Source organism: Argopecten irradians, chromosome 6 (genome assembly GCF_041381155.1).
Source record: "Argopecten irradians isolate NY chromosome 6, Ai_NY, whole genome shotgun sequence".
Classification (NCBI taxonomy): Eukaryota; Metazoa; Mollusca; class Bivalvia; order Pectinida; family Pectinidae; genus Argopecten; species Argopecten irradians.
In genome coordinates this window covers 36,863,950-36,891,766 of record NC_091139.1, presented here as the reverse complement: position 1 = coordinate 36,891,766, position 27,817 = coordinate 36,863,950, and the positions used below count along the sequence as shown (strand labels likewise).

Genomic DNA, 27,817 nt, shown 5'->3' with positions numbered 1-27,817 from the left:
AAACGCATTTCACAGAGGATACTAAGATATTTCCAAGATCATCCAATGACAACGAGGTATTAGCACACAGGATCATAGGTAGACATACACACATACAATACTATAGTTGTCAGATAACCTTTAGATAGTGGAAAATAGGGTTGACTTTGTTTACAAAAACAACAGAAACAAAGTTCATGCTGCATCCTTTTTACAAATTTATTTTAATAATTTTTCAATACATTCAGTCACATTTTATGTTTGTATTGTAATGTCAATAAAATATTTACATATTCATTATCGGTAAATGAATAAAACTTTTTATTTCATTGAGAAGTAAAACAATCTGTGATAAAATGGATCAGTTAAAACTGACATTAGCACTGCTACTCCAACTTCATGTTATAATGGACAAAGAAAAGTGCAAATCTATCTTTCTGAGGTCAAAAGGCAATGGCAAACCTAACATATACAGATACTCTTATGTTCAAGCATTGATAGAAACGTCAAATTCCTTCGTCTTGTTAGTAGAGAATGCAGTTGAATGTGAAGTGACATCAATAGTGCAAGCCTATAGGTTCACTTCCACTCTCTATGGTAGATAGAATATACATTGTGTAAACAAGAGCCTCGAAGGCTTGCCATTACATAGCATGTATATTTTCACTTTTAGTTTGGTTCCTATACATGTATCTACAATGTGATACAATCATCCCTGTAAGGTTTTATAGCCTTAGAATATGTCATGGAAAAATGACTCAAGATATTGAACCTGTCGATTAAGAACTGGTTTCCTGGTAACATTAAAAATTTGGATTCCTGTTTAAGTCGCTAGCATTTGGGTAATATAAAAAAAAAACAGGTATATAAGGTTGTATGTAAAACAAGTATACATTGGAAAATGTGGAAACGATGGGGAAAAAAGGACACTAAAAACAGTCGTTGTTAAGGGAAGGATGTGGAATCTAGGCCATTACTTCTGACATTGTGAAGAACAAAAATGGCTGAATTGTGAAGGAAATCACATGAAGGGGACACAATTACAGGAACTGGAAAAAACCTTGATGTGAAAAACCATGCCTCTGGACATGGACTGTTCATACTTCATGATCAGGCAGACGTTTGGCTGATCAGCTCTCAACAAGCCTTGTGCCAACTCACACGGCAAGATGCCGATGTCTGGTATGGATTCTTGACAAATTAAATGGTTCATGGCCCAAGATTGCCCCAGATTGCAACATCTATATTTCTGGATAGAGTTGTAGGATTTTTAAGAAAGAAATGACATTTGTATCTATTTGTTTTACTCATTCACCTAGTAAATGGTCTTCAGTGGTGAAGAGTTCATCATATGATATTTTACTAAGGCACTTGTCAAGTTGTTTCACAGTTTCAAGGTTACAGTCAGTTGAAAATTCTGCTACAAGTTTCAAACACTTTTGAACACAGTTGAACAATGAAGTTATCTCACTTGGCATGTGAAAATAATACATTTGACTTGCTTCAGCAGTGGTCACTTGTCAACCATATGTGTTAGGTCAACAAATACAAAATGGGCCTCGAAATAACTGTGACAGTGAAACAAACTTGTATAATGTGACTGTATGTACTGGAGTGGACTGACAGATGGTTTGACATAAAGACAAAAATTATTCTTACAACACATGTAAATGGTTCACAGGCACTTCTAGTCTGCTAATACACTTAATATATGCACATAATATATACCATGAATTAATTATTTTTACAATCAAGTGCCTGTGAATTATGTGGGTATTAAAACAAAGGAATTCTACGACAAGAGTTCTAAGGTAATTCTAATATTTACATAAAAATTCCTTCAAACTACAAAATCAACACTACAAACATCAGGATGTACCACAGGAATGTACTTAGGATATGTATTACCAGGAATTGCCACTGAGAATAAATGTTTATAACTACATAATGCTAGATACACCATGCACCAACTTTCTTTCATGGCCACTGAATTTACCATTTTTCATTTTAAAACGTGTTCACAATGAAAAAGTAATATTTGCGGATTTCAAAAGCTTATACAAGGATAATTATGGTAGATTGAACTGTCGAATATAGCCAAGCTTATACATGGATAATTATGGTAGATTGAACTGTCAAATATAGCCAAGCTTATACATGGATAATTATGGTAGATTGAACTGTCAAATATAGCCAAGCTTATACATGGATAATTATGGTAGATTGAACTGTCAAATATAGCCAAGCTTATACATGGATAATTATGGTAGATTGAACTGTCAAATATAGCCAAGCTTATACATGGATAATTATGGTAGATTGAACTGTCAAACATAGCCAAGCTTATACATGGATAAATCATGGTAGATTGAACTGTCAAACATAGCCAAGCTTATACATGGATAAATTATGGTTGCCATGCAAACTTATAAATATTGGTGAATCAAACAGAATGCAATCTGCTTCTGAACGAGTTCATTTTAAGGAAATAAACATTGAGTTATGTTGTCAGTAAGTTAACTGTTCTAAAGAACTGGTATATCTATGTGAAAATAATCATTCTGTAGATAATTATCTTTAAATGAATATTTTTGTAATTTTGCAAAACATTGATATACAACGTACTTTGAAAATAACAGGAAATTAATTATAACATGCATGCTTCAGAATGAAATACAGGAAAAATGTTATATAGCAAGTGCATAGAAAATGAAAAAAGAAAACATTAAATGAGAAGTACATTGTATGCAGTGTTTAGATTTGAAATATGTAGAGCTAATTTCATAGTTTATATTTAGTGTAAAATCAATCATCTTTTTTTTCCCAAAAGAATTTGCTGATCATTCTTATTTTTTTCTACAGAATATGACAAACAAAACAAAAAACTAGACCAAAACTGACAGAGCCACCATTCAAAATGCATAAAAAAGCATTTTTTTTTAGTATTTTCCCCCTTTTTTAACAATTGGCTAGATTTACAACTATATAAAAAGTATTTAAATGAATATATTTGTATAAAATCTATTCCAACAACTTTAATAACAACAGTAAAATCAACAGGTAACTTTCTAGACATGAATTTTCAAAGTTGAAATTTCTACATAAAACTGCTGTATTTTCCTTTTTCTATGTTCCAGTAGTAATAAAAAAAACTATTAAAAAGGTGTAGCTACCATAGCATAAAGGATTTAGGTATAACTTCAAAATATATTGGTGTCTTTTTTAAATTTGAATACAAAATCTACAATGGAACCTTAGCATCTAATTGTTTGGACTGTGGTTGAACTCAAGGTCATCCAAGTATTCAAGTGAAGTTGGATGGAGTTAAAAGTAAAATTTGGCCAGGAATAATAAAGTCTGTGTACTTGACTGAAAGATTAATATGAGTACAAAATACTAATTAACCAGATTAATCAATAACTTATGCAAATCCTTTTAATGTTATAAATGCTAAATTTTCCTTTTATGCTTTTGATATTAGATATTATGTTAAGCACTATAATGTGATATGAAATAAAGTTTTCTTGATAACAATTTTTGTGACAATTTGCATTTTTAAAACATTGTTAGTCAAAAGATGAGGTTTGGATACAGTTGACTGATGAGAGTAATATATTGAATTTCTGCACAAAGCTGCCAAATCTCATTGAAGGTCAACATGTTTAATGATTTCAACAAATTAAAATTCAAATTAACAAAACAAAAAAATTGTACATGGCAAAAAAACAAAACTATAAAAAAAGCACAAACAATTAATTTAATATTCAGTGAAAGAATTTATCTAAGATTTTTTTACTCTATAATTCATGAGACAGAAAAAACAATGTACAAGCTAATTTTTCCATAACCATTACCTAACAATTTTCCTCACTCAAACATTTTACATAAAACAAGTTAATGCACCTCTCACATTACACATCATACAATACATTTTAATTTTCCAGAATTTTTACACCTGTGTTCAAAATTTGTCTAAAAACAATGTCAAAATTTATGATATCAATACGTACAATGAATTGGATAAATTTATATGTAGAAGTATTTGACATAATCAATCTGAAAAAAAAATCCTGACATGAAATTATTAATGAAGATTTAATCAAATAAAAATTTGGCAAACATGAAAATAACAGTGAGCCTAACTTGTATCCCGAGCTGCTCGTCAGCGTATCAAAATATTCCACTACACCTGTACAGACAACTTGTACACAATTACTGAAATAGTCTCCTCTCTTACAGCCGTATTCCTTTTATATTTCTTACTTGTAAGAGATTAGGAAGACATTCACAACTGATCAGCTTCACGTCAACCTTTTTTTTTATAACATCGTTTCTCCTTGTTACTGCTTGACTTGTTGATAATGATCTGGACAAACTGTACCATAAGAAATTTGTCAGTTCGTACAACAAAGTCTCTAACATTAAATCCCTTCTCTGTTGACTGACAACCAACTTATATGATATTGTCCAATTTAGAAAGTGCCCTACTTTATAGACTGGAACATATTTTGAAAGATTTTTTTTTCTTTTTTTATTTTGCTGTTGACAGGTGGATGACATTTTTGTCCTGTTGACTGACAGACAATTTGTATGCGTACTCAAGTTTCACTTCCTCCTCTGTTGATTGGTATATTGTTTATAATTATGTCTTTGATTGGAGCCCCCTCTGGATCCTCCTCCCTGGTTGCCAGGGTGACTAGATTGACGATATTGGTCGTTGGGTATGGACACACCTACATATAGAAAAAACACTTGAACTGACAGAATTACTTACCTACAATAAATAGAACTATTCCGAAGACTAAATACATTTTGTTACGTTTTACAGGTCAGGGGTAAATAACTTTATTGGTCAACAACTGTGGTTCTGTCTGTTTTACTGATAGAATCTATGTTTACCATATCTAAAGTCTAACATGAAGAAATAAATCTCTTGTAAAATAAATAGCTGTGTGATAAGCCATAGATACAGAAAATGTATGGTATTTTGTGCTTTCAAACACATTTTGCGAAAAAATTACAAAATAATCTTCTAGAGAGAAGGTCCATCAACTAGAAACTGAACACTTATGTGACAGAGCCTCTGTACAATTCACTTATATTAGAAACATGGTCATTTTTCAAAAGTTGTGATTTTTCTAATGTTCAAAACTGAATAGTGTTCAGGTTGGTAAACTGGACTAAAGAGAAAAAGAAAACTTAAATCCAGCAGTACATTGAGTATTAAAGATCTGGTTCCTAACACCCACTTCATTTCTGATCAACACCTATTTTTTCCTCAATAGAGAGGCTTACCTATATTTGGAGGCCCATGGTTACCTGGACTGGCTGACATTGAAACTTGCCTTGGTGACGAACCAGGAGGAATGTTCTGAAAAATAAGTACAGAATAAATCAAATATACTCATGATTTAAATAATGTTGGTATCAATTATCAGTTACTATTCTATTTCTAAGAACAGACCAATAAAATCTGTATCGAAATGCTTGAATGGGGTTCAAAGGGGGAGATAACTGCGTAAATAAAAGTTGTTATGTATGAAAATGCTAAATTAAGTATACACTAAAATAAGTCGGCTTACAGTATTATTATTGGAAATTTTACACGATATAATATATGGTTAGTAGTGAAATAAAAAATAAAACTAAGACAACAGACAAATGGCTATGAACAGCTCACAAGTTTCTCTTAGTTTTTTATTGAAGGGCAAGGTCGACATTTGTTTTTAACAAAAAAACCTTCGCCCAGCATGCAACAAGAGCAACACATGAAGTATGTATTGGGTCACGAAATTCATAATTTTTGAAAAGTTACTCAAAGAAAAACTTGTGTTTGATATAGCTAGTCGTTAGTGGTGGACTGACATCAAAGTTTACAGTACAAGCCAAGTGCACTTACACCAAGAGTAGGTGAGCCTAATATAGATAAAGTTCACATGTATAAATCCATGTGAGTAATATTCAGGTTAACTGTAATAAAATGTTTGGTACATGGCGTATATACCATAATACCAACATATTTATTAATGTTGTAGAGAAGTAAGAAGTAAGATATATTCTCACATACTGCAATGAATCATGTCAGATATTATAACAGACAGTTTTCGTCTTACATTTCAAGGAAGCATTGTTTATGGCAAGATGAGATTTTTTTTCAACAACCACTTAAAATCACATTTCTGTAACAAGTGTGTGAGAAAAACAATCAAATATGAGTCTGTTTGGTCACCAGGGGATGCTCAACCCTCATGTAAGAAGTTTGTTTGCCAGCCTAATACTAGAAAGTCAAATTCTGACACTAGGTTTGAGACATTCCTTGCTTTTATAACAGACCAATGTAAGACATAAGTCTACTCTGTGTCAGCTGTGGTAGTTATGAGTGACACAGAGTACCAGTGTAACAGAGGATTGCGAGCGAGCTGACTCACCACCATGTTACCAGTGGAAGCAAGAAAGTTAGTGCTGACAAAGGCAGAGTTAGTTGCCAATGGCGATGTCGATAGTGATGGAGATGGGCATGCATGAGGTGAGTGTGATAGTTGCCATACAGGAAATGGGTTTGGTGGCGTCCCCTGGTGGTGTCGCTGCTGCTGAGGCATTCGCTGCGGATTCTGCATGAACTGATTCATCCAGGGATGACCCGACATGCCCTTGTTTGGACTAGTGGACATGTAACCCTCCTGGTACTGAGGTCGGCCGATCTGTTTAGGAGATGATACTGGTCTAGGGTCGTGACCTTTCATTGGCGATATAGTTTGTCTAGGTGGTGGGTATGAGTCCGACAGATTTGCATTGGACCGTGGACTTCCACGATAATTGCCCTGAGGACTACCGCCAATAAAAGGCCTCTGTCTGGGAGATCCTGGGTGACCAAACGGAATTGGGATATTCTGAAACAATCAACTCATACAATGCATTCTGTCAGCCTAATTTCATTGATCAAAGAAACTACAACAATCAATTGATAAACCTATAATTTGCATCTAATTTTTTTATATATCTTATATCATCATTTTACTTGTATGTAGATAGTTCTTCTTTAACAGTACCAGTGTTATCTCTCTCCATATTAATATGAGAAAATAGACACCGACTCAACAATGACATAATGTTTAGTCAACAAAGTCACCTCTAACAGGTATACATCTGTAATGTATACAAACCCTCGGCTGACTGGCCATGTGGCGCTGCTGCTGCGGTTGTTGCTGCTGATATCGTTGACCATTGTTAGAATTGTTGTATTGCTGTGGGTTTCCTTGACGACGCCAATCCGGGTCATTATCAGGATCATTGGGTTCTGATTTTGACCTTCTCAGGCCTGTTATAAAAGATATTAATATGTGTATCAACAGTTAATCTACTACAATAAAACATGCCTTAAAGACTACCTTTATAAAAAGACCATCTGCTTACATAGATCAATTTCTGTTGTTGCAAAAGGATTAATTTCAACACTCTTCAACCTTTGTATATAGACTATTTGCAAATTGGCTATTAATGCCTTTTTTCTTTGTCCTTTAGGTTGTCGTTATATACATATTTCACTATAATTCTTTTAGGATGTATCATGCCTCTGTCTATTTATAGGAACTATTGTTAGAATAGGTATCGGAATATTAGTGAAGGGTCACTGTTGAATGAGTTGTCTATGGAGTCATGATTTAACTAACTATGGATAGACCACAAAGTTTTGGTTAATTTTCTACATTAAGAAGGAACAAACGATTATCATAATGATAGGTTGTCTACATTTAATGTGACCATACAGTGAAGATGGGATGCCTACATTTAACGTGACCATACAGTGAAGATGGGATGCCTGCATTAAACATGACCATATAGTGAAGATGGGATGCCTACATTTAACGTGACCATACAGTGAAGATTGGATGCCTGCATTTAACGTGACCATACAGTGAAGATAGGATGCCTTCATTTATCGTGACCATACAGTGAAGATGGGATGACTACATTTAATGTGACCATACAGTGAAGATGGGATGCCTACATTTAACGTGACCATACAGTGAATGTGATATGTCACATTTAACATGACCATACAGTGAAGATGGAATGCCTACATTTAACGTGACCATACAGTGAATGTGGGACAGCGAATGTGGGATGCCTATCTTTAACATGACCATACAGTGAAGATGGGATGCCTACATTTAATGTGACCATACAGTGAAGATGGGATGCCTACATTTAACGTGACCATACAGTGAAGATAGGATGCCTTCATTTAACGTGACCATACAGTGAAGATGGGATGCCTACATTTAACATGACCATACAGTGAATGTGATATGCCTTCATTTATCGTGACCATACAGTGAAGATGGGATGACTACATTTAATGTGACCATACAGTGAAGATGGGATGCCTACATTTAACGTGACCATACAGTGAAGATGGGATGCCTACATTTAATGTGACCATACAGTGAAGATGGGATGCCTACATTTAACGTGACCATACAGTGAAGATAGGATGCTTTCATTTAACGTAACCATACAGTGAAGATAGTATGCCTACATTTAACGTGACCATACAGTGAAGATGGGATGCCTACATTTAACATGACCATACAGTGAAGATGGGATGACTACATTTAATGTGACCATACAGTGAAGATGGGATGCCTACATTTAACGTGACCATACAGTGAATGTGATATGTCACATTTAACGTGACCATACAGTGAAGATGGAATGCCTACATTTAACGTAACCATACAGTGAAGACAGGATGCCTACATTTAACGTGACCATACAGTGAAGATTGGATGCCTACATTTAACATGACCATACAGTGAAGATGGGATGCCTACATTTATCGTGACCATACAGTGAAGATGGGATACCTACATTTATCGTGACCATACAGTGAAGACAGGATGCCTACATTTAACATGACCATACAGTGAAGATGGGATGTCTACCTTTAATGTGACCATACAATGAATGTGGGACAGTGAATGTGGGATGCCTACCTTTAATGTGACCATACAGTGAAGAATGGGATGCCTACCTTTAATGTGACCATACAATGAATGTGGGACAGTGAATGTGGGATGCCTACCTTTAATGTGACCATACAATGAATGTGGGACAGTGCATGTGGGATGCCTACCTTTAACATGACCATACAGTGAAGATGGGATGCCTACATTTAACATGACCATACAGTGAAGATGGGATGCCTACATTTAACGTAACCATACAGTGAAGACAGGATGCCTACATTTAACGTGACCATACAGTGAAGATGGGATGCCTACATTTAATGTGATCATACAGTGAAGATGGGATGCCTACATTTAATGTGACCATACAGTGAAGATGGGATGCCTTCATTTAACGTGACCATACAGTGAAGATGGGATGCCTTCATTTAACGTAACCATACAGAGAAGATGGAATGCATACGTTTACATGACCATACAGGGAAGATGGGTTGCCTACATTTAATGTGACCATATAGTGAAGATGGGATGCCTACATTTAACATGACCATACAGTGAAGATGGGATGCCTACCTTTAATGTGACCATACAATGAATGTGGGACAGTGAATGTGGGATGCCTACCTTTAATGTGACCATACAATGAATGTGGGACAGCGAATGTGGGATGCCTACATTTAACATGACCATACAGTGAAGATGGGTTGCCTACATTTAACATGACCATACAGTGAAGATGGGATGTCTACATTTAACATGACCATACAGTGAATGTGATATGCCTACATTTAACATGACCATACAGTGAAGATAGGATGCCTACATTTAAGGTAACCATACAGTGAAGACAGGATGCCTACATTTAACGTGACCATACAGTGAAGATGGGATGCCTACATTTAATGTGACCATACAGTGAAGATGGGATGCCTTCATTTAATGTGACCATACAGTGAAGATGGATTGCCTACATTTAACCTGACCATACAGTGAAGATGGAATGCCTACATTTAACATGACCATACAGTGAAGATGGGTTGCCTACATTTAATGTGACCATATAATGAAGATGGGATGCCTACATTTAATGTGACCATAGAGTGAAGTTGGGATGCCTACCTTTAATGTGACCATACAATGAATGTGGGACAGCGAATGTGGGATGCCTATCTTTAACATGACCATACAGTGAAGATGGGATGCCTACATTTAATGTGATCATACAGTGAAGATGGGATGCCTACATTTAACATGACCATACAGTGAAGATGGGATGTCTACATTTAACATGACCATACAGTGAAGATGGGATGTCTACATTTAACATGACCTTACAGTGAATGCGAGATGCCTGCAGTTAACATGACCATACAGTGAAGATAGGATGCCTACATTTAACATGACCTTACAGTAAATGCGAGATGCCTGCAGTTAACATGACCATACAGTGAAGATGGGATGCCTACATTTAACATGACCTTACAGTAAATGCAAGATGCCTGCAGTTAACATGACCATACAGTGAAGATGGGATACTTACCTTTTGGTTGGTTGTATTGCCCCTGAGACATATTCTTGTCCATGAAGTGACCTTGTTCCTCCATGTTATTTCTTGGACCATCATCCCTTTGTTGTTTTTTATCTTTTGATCTGAAGTTTTTGAATTTCTCTCTTTCTTCTCTGAATAAAAAAAAAAAAAAGCAAAAACAAATTTGATATTTATGAGAAAGCACAAAGACCAGATATTGAACTAGTAATTAGCTAAGTTTTTAGGTTTTGTTCTCTATTCACAACCCATAGTACATAAATGTTCTTTTAATCCAGAGAAAATGCATTTGTGCAATCCTAATCTAGAACAAAATTTATGCTGAAAAGACCCTGAGATTTGATAATGACTAAAATATGCATACTTACAGTACTTACAGTAATTGATTGTTAGGTGACTCATAAAAGACAAAGTTAAATCCATGTTCATTGATCACTTTACTGACTTCAGAAAATCTTTTGTGATTATTAGTCAACAGAGCTTAAAATCTTTAATACTGCTAATAAACTATGGGTGTCGAGTTTGAAACCTAATTGACACAATTGATAGGTATTAGTTATACATTGTTTTCCTAAGCTGTACACTTGTTGCAGTGCAAAAGACATAAAACAGCAGAAATAAAGCAAACTCTGAGAAGTGAAATCACCTTTCTTTCCTTTGAAGGACTTTTGGACACTCCTTGGCAATGTGGCCGATCTTGTTACACACCCGACAGCACCGGTCACTTGGAGGAGCACCTTGAGACAGCTTGGTCTTGTCAAAGAAATATTCCTGTCACATAAAAATGGTCAATATATTATTAAGTCCCTAGTAAAAGAAGGGAAATAATCCTGTCACAAAAATGACCATTTTATTATTAAGTCCATAGAAAGAAAGTCATGTCACAAATTGGGAAAATTTTATTTAAATAAGAATATAACACAGTGGATCCTGGATAATACGAATACTTGTGTCCTCAGCCCAACTCAACTGGACTGCAAAGTTTCCAGATTTCCAGATTTAGTCAATTAATGGTCAAATCCGTTTTCAAATATTTTGTTTAGATTGTGAGATTTCTGGACGATTTCTGCCCGGATTATTGTGGGTTCACTGCAGTTATACTACAAACAAAAGATCCCAGAGGGATCTGGGCGCACACCAAAGAATGATCTTTGTCTAACAAATGAAAGAGGGATCTTTTCTCTGCTTTTCAAACTTAAACTTCTTTTCTCTGTTTTTCAAACTTAAACTTATGTTCTCTGCTTTTTAAACTTAAAGCCATCAAAATCCAAGATGGTGGCAGTCCCAAAATGCAATAGGCAGAAATAGGTCCCTAGAAGAACCTGCAAATAAAATTAGAGAAAAATCTCTCCAGTACTTTCTGAGAAATAGCAGTAACAAACCTAAATTATCAAAATCCAAGATGGCGGCCTTTTTGCCAGCTTGTTGACTCATCAAACCCAAAATGCAATAAGCACAACTAGGGGAACATAGATATGAAATTTGAGACAGATCCCTTCATTACTTTCTGAGAAATAGCGGTACAAACTTCAACTACCAAAATCTAAGATGACGGCTGGTCGGCCATCTTGTTGACCGATCCGTCCCAAAATCCGAAATGCAATATGAGTAACTAGGGCCTTAGGGGAACCTACATATGAAATTTGGAAATGATCCTTTCCGAGAAATAGCGGTAACAAACTTTAACTATCAAAATTCAAGATGGCTGCCTGGTGGCCATCTTGTTGACCGATCAGTCCCAACATGCAATATGCACAACTAGGACCCTAGGGAAACCTATATGTGAAACTAGAATGATCACTTCAGCACTTTCTGAGAAATAGCAGTAACATGAATTGTAAACGGACGGAAGGATGGATGACGGAGCATGCACTGGGCTAGTAAACTTACCGCAGGAGCTGTGCAAGACTTTGGTAATTCTGCAGGCGTGCCATACAGCTCTCGACCTCTGATAAATGTCTTCATAATGTACTGGTTCACTAGATATGGAGGAAATAACAGAGAAAATGTTGATAAAAGTTTGTAACATATTGAGTTAGAAATGTCTATGACATAAATCATGCACTTAAATATTACATTGGAACATAACAGGACTAGGACAAAACTGTAAAGGACAGAAGGAGAAAAGAGAAACAAGACAGGAGTAACAGTATAAGTTCATTTCATAGCGGGTACATAAAAACCTGGATACACAAACTTCATACCCTCAAAAGAGAACGTGTTTCCTATAACTGAATCTGGAACTAACAAAGTTTTAAAGCTTTCTAAATCCTCTACGACAGGTGCACTGCTTCAAAATTACGTTGTTTTTTAATTACATGTAATAGTTAATAGAAAGTAAACTTCATCATAAACAGTGCTAAAATATAAAACTAACACTAAAAACATATATCTGAAATATAAACATTGCTTTCAGAAAGATCAATAGAATCTATTTTTGGTCAATTCCATGCTGCATGTTTTTAGGACTGTGTAAGGTAAAACCATTTGTAAGAAGGCAATACTTACTCTTCCGTGATAGACCTCCACCAAGATTATGCCCCAGATCAAAAGGATCTGAAAAACAAAGAAAGGTCATAAACCATATCACAACATCACGGCAATATTGTACACAAATGTTATTCTAAGCATTCAAGAACTTACTAACAGTTGAAAACTCTAGACAAAACTAATTTCTCATTTGAATCAAGGATTTAATTATACTCTGAAAAAATGACTATACCTAAACATTGAATCTCTTAATAATTAGGATATAGATCAAACATAAATCCAGATGAGGGGAGCTATAGACCCTTGTATAGAGTGTAGCCTAATCAACAAGTATAATATGTATCTCATTTTGTATAATTCCAAACCTTAAATTAACATACTCTTTTGTTTTAAAATGTGATGAAACTAATGACAATGATTTTTAATCTACAACTTATACCGTTCACAAACTGTTTCTAGCACTTGTAACTTAAATCCCTATCTATACCAGCTGTACTTACCCTCGATGGCTATACACTTGCCATTCCACAACTTCTCAAACCGTGTGAGAGGCTCCGACATCCTGATACACACAACGTTATCCTTGATGGAGAACTCTTCTGTGTGTAGAAAACAAACATGCCCAACCATAACTCTCCCAAACTCTGCTGGTTCTTGCACTTCCAAATTTTAGGCTGAAATGTTGAAATTAAATAAAATCAGTATCATTATCCATCGATGCTGAGAATTACTGGTATTGAGCTTGAAATCAGCTTTCATATTTGAAAGTAGTGGTTTCAAGTTAAAAGTTATTACAATGTTACCAAAGAATATCCAAGTAAGCACAATGATATAAATTCAGACATTCAGAGTTGCCAGACACTTTGATTTCCATATTTCAATATTTATATATATATATATATATTACCACCAAGCAGACATCTTAACAATGTTTGCACTGAAAACAAAGGTAATATTTACCAATGTATCCACATCTTCAAAGTACCACGTGTTCCAGCCATCTACAATCCTCTCTGGCTTCCTCCCGGGGTACAGCTGTAATGTAGATACAATTCTAGTGTCAACACATTTGTATTTAATGGGAATAATTCACATACCAGGTGATACCTGATAACGTTTGTGTGGTACTAGTATCTCCAAAGGTGATGGAACGTCACTCTTTGTTATTTTCCCGCTGAAATGATGTTAGCGCGGGATGTCATTGTACAACGTCATTCCATCACTATAGATACATTAGTCCTGCAAAAGCGTTATCGGGTGTCACATGGTATGTGAATTATTCCCATTTTAGATACCAGGATTAACAACTGTAAGGAATTCAAGGGCCTGGCTCCGATTTCTAGAAACAAGAGTTCAGACTTAAGTCAAAACTAAAGTTTTTTTACCTTATATAACTATGAATACTTTTGATTTTAAGTCAGTTTTTGACTAAAGTTTGTTTGGAGGAATCGAGGCCTGGTCATTTATAAAAAGAAAACTACTATTAAAGAGTGAAAGGAATGTCATATCAAACGGTTCAGGCAGAAAGAGAACACACCTCCTGTAGGACAGGTAGGACTGCTGGTTTACATTGCTGGAGGTAGTAGATAAGGAGGAGGATGTAGGCGTAGGAGGACAGACTTCCTCTCGAGGCATCACCAATCTCACAAATCTGTACGTTAACCAAAAGGGATTTAAGCATTACATTAATATATATATTGTATCATTTATGTGACAAGATTTGCATGACCATATAAGATCACATCATGTATCAATCTATTACTTAGTTTTATAATAACTGTCATTCCTATTTTCATCAATCTAAAGAATTTGTCAATATAGTTATAGTTTTACATATATATGTCATAAAAACAATACGGCCATTGTGGTGTCATGATTATAAAAATGACATGATGCAGGAATCAATGAACAGAGAACAAAATAGTTTCTTTCAAATCTTAAAACGTATCTTGACTTTAAATATTTCAAAGTGTTAAGTTTTTTTTAATACAAGATAATTATCATTATGCATTTTATTTGCTTTGTATGTAAAAAGTTTTTAACAAAGAAAGTTTTTAAAACTTGCTTTATAAAATCTAAGAAATAAATACTTATCTATGATTTGACAAAGAAAAGATGAAGGGAACATTTGCAAATGATAGAGCTGAGAATAAAGCTTACCTTAGCAAACACCTTGAATGCGTAGCCGAGACATCGTACTCTGGGATCTAGGGAGGCGTATAACTGGATCATCCTGGTGTTGTAGAGGGCCTGGAGATGGAAAACATCATCAACAAAAACTCTTATAATATTGTATATCTTCAATATAAATGAATTATTACAAAATGTATATAAAAACTAATAATGGTAGCTACATACTGCCTGGTGACCGGTCAATTAGGACTAAAAGTCAATACCATGCCACCGATAAGTTTTACAAACTGATGTCTCCCTTAAATTTTTACAGATAATTTATATAAACTTATATCTCCCTTAAATCTAACGGGTAAATTATACAAACTGATGTCTCCCTTAAATCTAACAGGTAAATTATATAAAACTGATGTGTCCCTTCGATCTAACAGATAAGTTATACAAACTGATGTATCCCTTAAATCTAACAGGTAAATTATAAAACTGATGTCCCTTAAATCTAACAGGTAAATTATACAAACTGATGTCTCCCTTAAATCTAACAGGTAAATTATACAAACTGATGTCTCCCTTAAATCTAACAGATAAGTTATATAAACTGATGTCTCCCTTAAATCTAACAGGTAAATTATACAAACTGATGTCTCCCTTGAATCTTACAGATATCTTAAATTATAAATTATACAAACTGATGTCTCTCTAAACAAATCTTACAAGCAGGTTATAAAAGCTGATGTCTCCTTCCAAGCGACTGCGTCTGTGTTTGAACTTGACGATGGGGACCTTGGCGGTGGTGATAGGAAACACATTGTACAGACCTCTGTGCTGCTTCAGCTTCTGTGTGACCGCCTCTATTATTGTCACAGGGTCCAGACCCTTAGTAAATCACAATGAAGGCCATATTTGGCAGAGATGTAATGTGCATTCTGGTGAAACAGTATTCAAAGTAAAAACAAAATAAAAAGATTATCTGTTGATATTTCCGGATAAACAAAAACTTGCCAGGCTGTTGAAATGGAAAGTCAAGCAACTAATAATTCATTGGAGCAAAATCTTACAGAAATTTATCTAGGCAAGCTAAATATAAAGATCCCAACATTTGTGTTTCAGATTTTCTTTTTTCGAAGATAGTATGACATTATAAAGTACATGTATTTGTAAGTAAGCCCATGAAAACAACTAAAATTTCTAACAACATTTTATGTTATACAGTATATGTTATTGAAGGAACCTATAAAGTTCATAAATTTTTAAACATTGATACAAACATAATGAGTTTACACGGGTGCTGCTAAAGATGTACTTCTACTCTTAGTACATACACAGCACATGTGTCTTTAATTATTATACTGTAATCAGAAAGTACCAACCTCACCAGTGGGCCTTCCCATGAAGGTCAAACATAGGTCAAGGTCACTCTGTTTAAATCCAAATCCATTGTGTGAAGAACCAAATAGTTGGAGCTCAGCATCTGTAAATTAAACAAAGAAACTTAAACTGAGCTCTAAAACTAATGTAATATTGTATAGCCTGGGTTTCCAAACTCTAAATCAGTCAAAGGTTCGAAAAGGGATATTTTGCAAAAATTGCCATTTTTAGGTATGAAATCATACCAGTAGTCTAAATCATAAATTAAATCATTGTTAAAGATTTGTAGGCATGGAATATAAAAATTAAGGGGACAATACGTCACAGTAACTGGCCTGTTCTGCTGGTCTTACAGCCAGTCACGTCATAAACATTGTAAGGTACATGTATAATAACTTTTAACATTGGTATCATTTGCTAGTCTCAATAGATGGAGACATCCTATCTGAGCCAGATTTTGAACTCTGACTCTATTTTCTCACTAATATATGCATGTTCTTTCTTACGGCATATTTAGAAATTAACTGTTACCAGATTAGACATACAGTAGATATGAAGTCCATCCGGAAGAAACATTAATAGCACCCATTCGTGTGCCATGAATATTTATATTTCTGACGGATGCGCTTCATATCAACTGTATGTCTAATCTGGTAACAGCTTATAACTTATATTTCCATTACAATCATTGAAATTCTGAACTATTTATGTATATCTTTTTAATTTCATGATTGTGCTAGTGTTGATGTTACCAAGTTCAATATACGGAACAGCCATAATATTTAGCTTTTGAATATAATTCCCCCGAAAAATGGATTGTAACAAGCAAGATAATGCTATTGCAATTTAAAACCGCACAATTGTAAAAACGCTTTTAAATTACTTGACCATTATGTATAGGCACAAATATTATTGTATACATTGTTAGTGATGCAACGGAAACGTTAAATATTTATATGCTTGACCAGATAGGAATTCATAGCCGAATATTTCCCATCTGTTTTAACATAGATTATATAGCAAACCGAAAGAAGAATGGAAATATCAAGATATGAACTCCTTAATAAATAAATTCCACATCACATTGTCAGTATAACCGATAATGTAAAATCTCTACCTGGGAACCTCTCCTGAATAAACTCCTCTAGCTCCATCCTGATATCGTCTCTGTCTTCCATTTCATCATCCTTTACTGCAAAATCTCCTACAGAAAAATGACCCTGTTCTTTAGTTATATCACAACTACATATACAATTACTTAACATGTGATAAAATATCAATGGTACATATATATGTATATGCTATTGGAAAATATCTTATCATTTAGTTTGATTTATAAGATTTAACATCTTATTTACAAACTAGTGTTGTGGTGTGTGAATGTCTATATGTTTTGGGAGGCTGCGGTATCCATTATTGTACTGCCAAACTTACTTGGAACCTGTTTGATTGTGTTGGTAAGACTTTTAAGAAATGATTTGTTCATTTTAGGCAGTGGTTTGAGGTCAGGGAGTGTCTCGTCAGGACAGGAGTTCTTCAGGTGACCTTCCTTCTCACAGATACTGCAGAAGACCACAGGGCCCTGGATAAAAAAATAGCACTGATGATCACAGGGTCCTGGATAAAAAACTATTATTGATGATCACAGGGTCCTGGATAAAAACACTATTACTGATGATCACAGGGTCCTGGATAACAAAATAGTACTGATGATCACAGAGTCCTGGATAAAAACACTATTACTGATGATCACAGGGTCCTTGATAACAAAATAATACTGATAATCACAGGGTCCTGGATAACAAAATAATATTGACGATCACAGGGTCCTAGATAACAAAATAATATTGATGATCACAGGGTCCTGGATAAAATTATTATTAATTGATTATCACAGAGCTTTGTAAAAGAAAACTTAAAAATATATAATTGATACACACAAGTTCTCAGAAGTCATTTATCTTGTAACATGTTTAGGTAAGTGAACTTGAAGAAAACTAAAAATGTGAAGAGAGGATGATATATTTAATATTGTTACATAAACTGGTTAGACCAACTAATTTTGGTCAAAAAGACAGTTACCTTTCCATCAGTGAACTTTTTCTCCAAAAACTCAAAGTCATACTCAAGATCCAGAGCAACTCCTGAATTTGGGCTATTGTGTTCCGGTTCTGAAGTACATGGTACATTCTTGGAATCAGATTCATTACTGTTTGTTTTCTTTGTACATTCTTCTTCCTTTGAATCAGACTCCACAGAACATTCCACATCTTCCGAATTCACTTCAGGATCCTTAATAGAACCTTGATCCTCTTTTGAGTCACTTTCCTCCTGACTATTATCTGTAGCCTCCTCTTTTGATTCAGCCACATCCGCTATTGTATTTTGAGTTTTTCCCTCTATTTTTACTTTGGATTCACATACACTTTCATCATCAAGCACCAAATTTTCACATTTTTCAACAATACACACTTCACTAGAATCTTTATCCTTTTTATCCTGTAATGTTAATTCTGATAAGGTGCTCACTAACGAGTCCTTGTGTTGGTCTGATTCCGAAGGAATGTTAGAGGATTTCTCATCAGAATGGTTGACAGACTCGGCTTTATCACAACCGCAGCTGTCAATTAATTCAGTATTTTCTGTTTGAGACAGCTGTCTTGATTTACTCGTGTCTTCCCCAGTAGGTTTCGTGTTACAATCAGTGCCCTGTTTAATTTCCTGTTCCTTCTCTGCACTATTCTCTGTATCACACTCCTCGGACATATCTTCCTTGTCTGTTTTCACTGTTCCCTGCGTAGATGTAAAATCAAGTTGCTTACATACACCACTGGTGTTCTGTCGATCATCATGCTTATCATTGTCTTCCACTTTAATAGCATTACCTTCATCATCCAGCTCTTCCTCAGATGAGCCTAATATCACAACATCCGAGTTATCGTCATCCACCTCCTCCTCATCTTCTTCAACAGCGGCTTTCTCTACGCTTTTCTTTTGTGACGATTGTTCTTTCTCTTTCGACTTTGCCTCCTTAGTCTGTCTTTCTCTTTCAGCCTTGGCCTTGAGTCTGGTCTTCTCAAGTACATCTTTCTGTTGGACTGTTAATTTGCTGTAGTTTGTAGGCAGACTGAAGTAGTAGTAGGACTTCCTCAGACAGTCCCAGATATATTGGAAAACCTCGTAGTTAGTCACAGACCGAGCAGCATTTCTCTTTGTGGAGAATGGATCTAGGGAGATAAAATACAACATGATTACTTTTGGAGAGCAATTTCAATCACATCAAATCATGATTTTCTTTCAACAGAAATTTAATTCAATATTTCCACACACTGAATAAGCTTATTTCAAATAGGTAAAGGTAAAATAACCTACAAATCAAACTATAATTGAACCTCGTCAATCTGAACCAATTTTATATATCAACCTTGTTTAATTCAAACGTATTTGAACACCCTAACACCAAAGCAATCAAACCCCATTATCACTTTAAAATTTATCATATAGTTGAGATCACTTTGAGAAAATGAGGATCTGCTATGTATAAACTGAATGTATGTTGTTTTAAGGGAAAACTCAGAACTCAAAAAAGAACTCAAAAACATAGGATCGCAAAATTATTCTTAACGACTCCTTTATACTATCTTTTCTGAAATGAACACTCACTTAAAATCCTAAATACACTAAATTGTCACATTTGAATATGTCGATTATTCACCTTCAATAGCAACCCTCTTTGTGTTCCATTTCTTTTGAGCCCTTGTGAGGTATTTTTTTTGTCGCAGGGAGATCACATACTGGCTGTTATCAAACTCAAGGCAGTAAAACCGCATCATGTCCAGCCACAAGGCACCAACACTCATTGTGTTCTTAGTGCGCCAGTTAGCAGCCTGGAATCAAATTGTAATCAGTTCTGGTTTAGTGCATTTTTTAACTTTATGCAGTGAGTTAAAGTCATTGTGTCAGATCTAGCTGTTTTAAACATGTTCACAATACCTTTAATAAACTTGATACTTTATACACAAGGTGATATTTAGTTTTGTCTAACAGGAAAACAACAATTCATTCTATCAAAAATACATACAAAATCTATCATTTCATAGAAAATCAGCTAAATATTTTTCAACCAAAAAAAGTTAGCAAACTAAAGTTCTATTTTCATAATTCATATACATGTACATAGACGTATTCTGTCACAGAGGCACAAATTATTTGAACATTAATTGAGTTTTATAATAACAAGATATGAATAAAATACTAACTGTTTCTTTGATCTTTGAAAAGTTTGCCTCTTCTGGTGGAGGTGTCCTCTTTCTTTTCATTGGTGACTTACTGTCTTCTTCGTCAAGTCCCTTGGAAAACAGAAACAGCACATTTATTTATAATACAGAAGAGGCACCAGAATTTCATAAGGTCAAAGGTCAAGGCCACAGCCTATCCAGTGTCTATACCGTTTTGGATATTATGAATTCAAGTGAGTTTTCTCCCAAATAAAGATGGCTATATTTGGTGTTTGGCAGCAGGCAGCAATTCATTATTTGACATGGTTTTTTTTTTTTTTTTTTTTTTTTTTCAATTTGGCATATTACATCTTAAAATCAATTCAAGTGTCAGAGTAAAATATTTACAGCAGAACTCTCCTTATAAGTTATAGAAGGTGACCTTGAATATAGGATATGAACTTCAGTACAAAGGGAATCAAAAGGATGCTTGTGCCAAGTGATTATCAACCAGTACACTATTATGTTAATCAAGCATCCTGATCAACATTACAAAGAGAACTTACTGAATTAAGTTTATTAAGCATCCTAATCAATGAGAATGTACCAGGTCCAGTACAGGTAGGACAGCCAGGGTACACTTCTGTAGATACTTCACAACTTACCAGGTCCAGTACAGGTAGGACAGCTGGGGTACACTTCTGTAGATAGTACACAACTTACCAGGTCCAGTACAGGTAGGACAGCTGGGGTACACTTCTGTAGATAGTACACTACTTACCAGGTCCAGTACAGGTAGGACAGCTGGGGTACACTTCTGTAGATAGTACACTACTTACCAGGTTCCAGTACAGGTAGGACAGCCGAGGTACACTTCTGTAGATAGTACACAACTTACCAGGTCCAGTACAGGTAGGACAGCTGGGGTACACTTCTGTAGATAGTACACAACTTACCAGGTCCAGTACAGGTAGGACAGCCGAGGTACACTTCTGTAGATAGTACACACTTACCAGGTCCAGTACAGGTAGGACAGCCGGGGTACATTTCTGTAGATAGTACACAACTTACCAGGTCCAGTACAGGTAGGACAGCGGGGTACACTTCTGTAGATAGTACACAACTTACCAGGTCCAGTACAGGTAGGACAGCCGGGTACACTTCTGTAGATAGTACACAACTTACCAGGTCCAGTACAGGTAGGACAGCGGGGTACACTTCTGTAGATAGTACACAACTTACCAGGTCCAGTACAGGTAGGACAGCTGGGGTACACTTCTGTAGATAGTACACAACTTACCAGGTCCAGTACAGGTAGGACAGCCGGGTACACTTCTGTAGATAGTACACAACTTACCAGGTCCAGTACAGTAGTAGGACAGCCGGGGTACACTTCTGTAGATAGTACACAACTTACCAGGTCCAGTACAGGTAGGACAGCGGGGTACACTTCTGTAGATAGTACACAACTTACCAGGTCCAGTACAGGTAGGACAGCTGGGGTACACTTCTGTAGATAGTACACAACTTACCAGGTCCAGTACAGGTAGGACAGCCGGGGTACACTTCTGTAGATAGTACACAACTTACCAGGTCCAGTACAGGTAGGACAGCCGGGGTACACTTCTGTAGATAGTACACAACTTACCAGGTCCAGTACAGGTAGGACAGCTGGGGTACACTTCTGTAGATAGTACACAACTTACCAGGTCCAGTACAGGTAGGACAGCTGGGGTACACTTCTGTAGATAGTACACAACTTACCAGGTCCAGTACAGGTAGGACAGCCGGGGTACACTTCTGTAGATAGTACACAACTTACCAGGTCCAGTACAGGTAGGACAGCTGGGGTACACTTCTGTAGATAGTACACAACTTACCAGGTCCAGTACAGGTAGGCAATACAGACAGGCAGCTGGGGTACACTTCTGTAGATAGTACACAACTTACCAGGTCCAGTACAGGTAGGACAGCTGGGGTACACTTCTGTAGATAGTACACAACTTACCAGGTCCAGTACAGGTAGGACAGCTGGGGTACACTTCTGTAGATAGTACACAACTTACCAGGTCCAGTACAGGTAGGACAGCTGGGGTACACTTCTGTAGATAGTACACAACTTACCAGGTCCAGTACAGGTAGGACAGCTGGGGTACACTTCTGTAGATAGTACACAACTTACCAGGTCCAGTACAGGTAGGACAGCTGGGGTACACTTCTGTAGATAGTACACAACTTACCAGGTCCAGTACAGGTAGGACAGCTGGGGTACACTTCTGTAGATAGTACACAACTTACCAGGTCCAGTACAGGTAGGACAGCGGGGTACACTTCTGTAGATAGTACACAACTTACCAGGTCCAGTACAGGTAGGACAGCCGGGGTACACTTCTGTAGATAGTACACAACTTACCAGGTCCAGTACAGGTAGGACAGCCGGGGTACACTTCTGTAGATAGTACACAACTTACCAGGTCCAGTACAGGTAGGACAGCCGGGGTACACTTCTGTAGATAGTACACAACTTACCAGGTCCAGTACAGGTAGGACAGCCGGGGTACACTTCTGTAGATAGTACACAACTTACCAGGTCCAGTACAGGTAGGACAGCCGGGGTACACTTCTGTAGATAGTACACAACTTACCAGGTCCAGTACAGGTAGGACAGCCGGGGTACACTTCTGTAGATAGTACACAACTTACCAGGTCCAGTACAGGTAGGACAGCCGGGGTACACTTCTGTAGATAGTACACAACTTACCAGGTCCAGTACAGGTAGGACAGCCGGGGTACACTTCTGTAGATAGTACACAACTTACCAGGTCCAGTACAGGTAGGACAGCCGGGGTACACTTCTGTAGATAGTACACAACTTACCAGGTCCAGTACAGGTAGGACAGCCGGGGTACACTTCTGTAGATAGTACACAACTTACCAGGTCCAGTACAGGTAGGACAGCCGGGGTACACTTCTGTAGATAGTACACAACTTACCAGGTCCAGTACAGGTAGGACAGCCGGGGTACACTTCTGTAGATAGTACACTACTTACCAGGTCCAGTACAGGTAGGACAGCCGGGGTACACTTCTGTAGATAGTACACAACTTACCAGGTCCAGTACAGGTAGGACAGCCGGGGTACACTTCTGTAGATAGTACACAACTTACCAGGTCCAGTACAGGTAGGACAGCCGGGGTACACTTCTGTAGATAGTACACAACTTACCAGGTCCAGTACAGGTAGGACAGCCGGGGTACATTCTGTAGATAGTACACAACTTACCAGGTCCAGTACAGGTAGGACAGCCGAGGTACACTTCTGTAGATAGTACACAAACTTACCAGGTCCAGTACAGGTAGGACAGCCGAGGTACATTTCTGTAGATAGTACACAACTTACCAGGTCCAGTACAGGTAGGACAGCTGGGGTACACTTCTGTAGATAGTACACAACTTACCAGGTCCAGTACAGGTAGGACAGCCGGGGTACACTTCTGTAGATAGTACACAACTTACCAGGTCCAGTACAGGTAGGACGCTGGGTACACTTCTGTAGATAGTACACAACTTACCAGGTCCAGTACAGGTAGACAGCTGGGGTACACTTCTGTAGATATTCACAACTTACCAGGTCCAGTACAGGTAGGACAGCCGGGGTACACTTCTGTAGATAGTACACAACTTACCGGTCCAGTACAGGTAGGACAGCTGGGGTACACTTCTGTAGATAGTACACAACTTACCAGGTCCAGTACAGGTAGGACAGCTGGGGTACACTTCTGTAGATAGTACACAACTTACCAGGTCCAGTAACAGGTAGGACAGCCGGGGTACACTTCTGTAGATAGTACACAACTTACCAGGTCCAGTACAGGTAGGACAGCCGGGGTACACTTCTGTAGATAGTACACAACTTACCAGGTCCAGTACAGGTAGGACAGCCGGGTTACCAGATAGTACACAACTTACCAGGTCCAGTACAGGTAGGACAGCCGGGGTACACTTCTGTAGATAGTACACAACTTACCAGGTCCAGTACAGGTAGGACAGCTGGGGTACACTTCTGTAGATAGTACACAACTTACCAGGTCCAGTACAGGTAGGACAGCTGGAACACTTCTGTAGATAGTTCACAACTTACCAGGTCCAGTACAGGTAGGACAGCACCGGGGTACATTCCTGTAGATAGTACACAACTTACCAGGTCCAGTACAGGTAGGACAGCCGGGTACACTTCTGTAGATAGTACACAACTTACCAGGTCCAGTACAGGTAGGACAGCTGGGGTACACTTCTGTAGATAGTACACTACTTACCAGGTCCAGTACAGGTAGGACAGCTGGGGTACACTTCTGTAGATAGTACACAACTTACCAGGTCCAGTACAGGTAGGACAGCCGGGGTACACATTTCTGTAGATAGTACACAACTTACCAGGTCCAGTACAGGTAGGACAGCCGGGGTACATTTCTGTAGATAGTACACAACTTACCAGGTCCAGTACAGGTAGGACAGCTGGGGTACATTTCTGTAGATAGTACACAACTTACCAGGTCCAGTACAGGTAGGACAGCCGAGGTACACTTCTGTAGATACTACACAACTTACCAGGTCCAGTACAGGTAGGACAGCTGGGGTACATTTCTGTAGATAGTACACAACTTACCAGGTCCAGTACAGGTAGGACAGCTGGGGTACATTTCTGTAAGATAGTACACAACTTACCAGGTCCAGTACAGGTAGGACAGCCGGGGTACACTTCTGAAGATAGTACACAACCAACAGGGAGTAACAGTAGGCTGGCAGGGTGCCCTCTTCTTGTTTGTCAACTCTTACAGATCTGGGGATGGAAAGGATATAAAATATTTGAAGGGTATAAAATTTTGCTATTTTATCATGTGGTCAAGATCATCTTCACTAATTTAAATAGAATAGAGAGAATGGCAAATTAATTAACCAGTATAGCTTATTGCTGTTTGAAAGTGACTAATGTGTAATCACAAGGAGATCACAAAATGTCCTCTTCATTACATGAAACAACTATATGTATACAGTAATGATTAAACCCATTTAACTAATAAACTGTACACATATTTCTTAACCTTAGCAAAGTATCTAAACACGGTTCCCAGCTTTCTGACCCTAGGGTCAATATCTGCGTAGATACACATTTTGCAAAGTGGATGTCTGTGGGGCCAGTGCCCTGGTGATGGCTCAGCTGACAGGGTAACGATCCCGGTGCGGTCAGGAGAGAAGTAGATACAGGGTATCTTTGATGAGAAAAATCACTCTTCACATCCTTATAGTCTTTTCTCTGTTGATACAAAATTACAATAATAATAACATTCTCCATTATTCAGTTTATTTCTGAGATTTTCCTCAATTCATATCATCACAACCATAGCATCTGATAGCCATTTTTAACTTTTCACATCAAGAATTTTCTAAAAAAAAAAACATCAAAAGAAGTGATTTTCTAAAATTATATAATAACGTAACAATCAATACTTCTTCTAAGGGTAGATAACTCTACATAATAAATTGACCATTTTTATTTATGATTGGACCATAGACGTTTGTTTTAATGCGTATGTTGTTTTAAGAAAACCCTTCACGAAGATGTTTAAGGCCCACATTTAGTTCTGTATTAAAGGCCCACTACCTTTCCGAAACGGCTTTTTAATTTTTAAAATAGGAATGTAAAACGAGATCAATAATTTTGTAGAGTCGCAGAAGTTATTAACTATACGTTTACTAACACACTTATCATCACCTTCAGAACTGTTTAATTAGAATAAATAAAATGTTAATTTTCATAACGCGGGTCGTTTTATGTTTCCCGCCGTCGTCCTAAATGCCGCATAGTAGTTGACTATCACTGCGCCAGACGGCAAAACAGCGAAATGAATCTCCACTATTATCGTATATTAGACAGGAAATCTTGCATATATTTGGTGTTGTAACCTCATCTTAAGCCATAGATATATGTTTTCTTTTGTTATTAATGTTTTTAAGAAACCTTTAAATTTTGCTCCGGAAAGGTAGTGGGCCTTTAAAAATTGTCATGATTTGTATTTCACAAATATTTACTAATACATAAACAAACAGCACCATGGACTCAGCAGGAGAAACACAATGCATTAGAGATACACCATTATACTAACCTGAGTCCTTCATGACCTTGAAAGCCTTAGTGAGAGCCTTTGCCTGACTGACATCCCCCTTCACTAGCAGGTCCATGTTAACATCACAGCCTTTCAGAGCTATCCCAGTCTGTGAAGAGCCATACAGCACAACACTCACCTCTGTAAACAAGAATATATATCTGAAACAATTTTGAATTGTTCTTTTTTCATTATCTTTATCTCATTAAATTTTGTTTGTTATAAAACTTGAATTTTGTTTGTGTTAATTTTTTCTCTCATTCGTTTGGTTTCTTTCTCCATCAATCAAATGAAACATAAAGGACATCACCTTTTAAAAGTTATGATAATAGATTCAAATAAATTATCTCACAGAATCAACAGAACCAAACGAACCAGCTATAAGAAACAAACCCCTCTTAATCAAAATGTCTTAGATCAGATAAGGCATAAGTGTTTTCTTTACAGTCTTGTGATGAAATAAAATACATAAACTGGAGCTATACCAGGCTGTGTTTCACGCAGAAATGCCTCCAGTTCCTGGGTAACTTTGGCCCTGTAGGTTAGCTGATCTTGCTGTAGGGCATGTTGGGTATAGATACTATCCAGCAGACTATCAATGGCCGCCACCTGGTCAGATCGTACCACTGGCATCTTCTCCAGGCACGTCTCTATCTTGTTAATCTAATATAATATAACATCATTATGATTGTCACTAGTGGTTCAAAACAGGGCAGCAGAGTATGAAATTAAGGCATGGAAAATAAGTGAAATAGTTTACAAGATGTTTATTTGATATGAAATACATGTACACATGTGTTAATACAGAAAGAATGTGCAATTCATTTAACAAAAGATTCTAGAGGGATCTTGGCGCCCACCAAAGAATGATCTGTCTGACAATGGAAACAGTAATCTTTTCTCTGGTTTTCAAACTTTGACTACATCCTGCACATATCACTTCAGTGCTTTC

At 36.9% G+C, this 27,817-nt stretch overlaps 2 protein-coding genes across 2 annotated transcripts in view; both read right to left on the bottom strand.

Moving 5' to 3' along the window:
- Window positions 1-177: 177 nt before the first annotated feature.
- On the bottom strand, window positions 178-26,054 carry LOC138326497 (terminal uridylyltransferase 7-like). Its single transcript, XM_069272596.1, is given in 22 exon segments — window positions 178-4,712; window positions 5,275-5,350; window positions 6,408-6,869; window positions 7,143-7,297; window positions 10,489-10,628; window positions 11,141-11,265; window positions 12,385-12,473; window positions 13,003-13,050; window positions 13,485-13,587; window positions 13,590-13,658; window positions 13,945-14,019; window positions 14,522-14,635; window positions 15,145-15,234; window positions 15,832-15,993; window positions 16,488-16,588; window positions 17,603-17,689; window positions 17,920-18,067; window positions 18,568-19,712; window positions 20,201-20,372; window positions 20,745-20,834; window positions 25,427-25,541; window positions 25,843-26,054. Coding segments are annotated over 22 exon segments (3,906 nt in total). The 3' UTR covers window positions 178-4,584.
- Window positions 26,055-26,829: 775 nt separating this feature from the next.
- LOC138326496 (terminal uridylyltransferase 7-like) overlaps window positions 26,830-27,817 on the bottom strand; it is a 1,064-nt gene continuing 76 nt past the window's right edge. The window contains exons 2-3 of the mRNA XM_069272594.1: window positions 27,351-27,528; window positions 26,830-27,006 (exon numbers count right to left, since the gene is read on the bottom strand). Coding sequence (XP_069128695.1) covers window positions 26,861-27,006; window positions 27,351-27,528 — 324 coding nt within the window. The 3' untranslated portion in view covers window positions 26,830-26,860. The remainder of the gene's footprint in view (window positions 27,007-27,350; window positions 27,529-27,817) is intronic.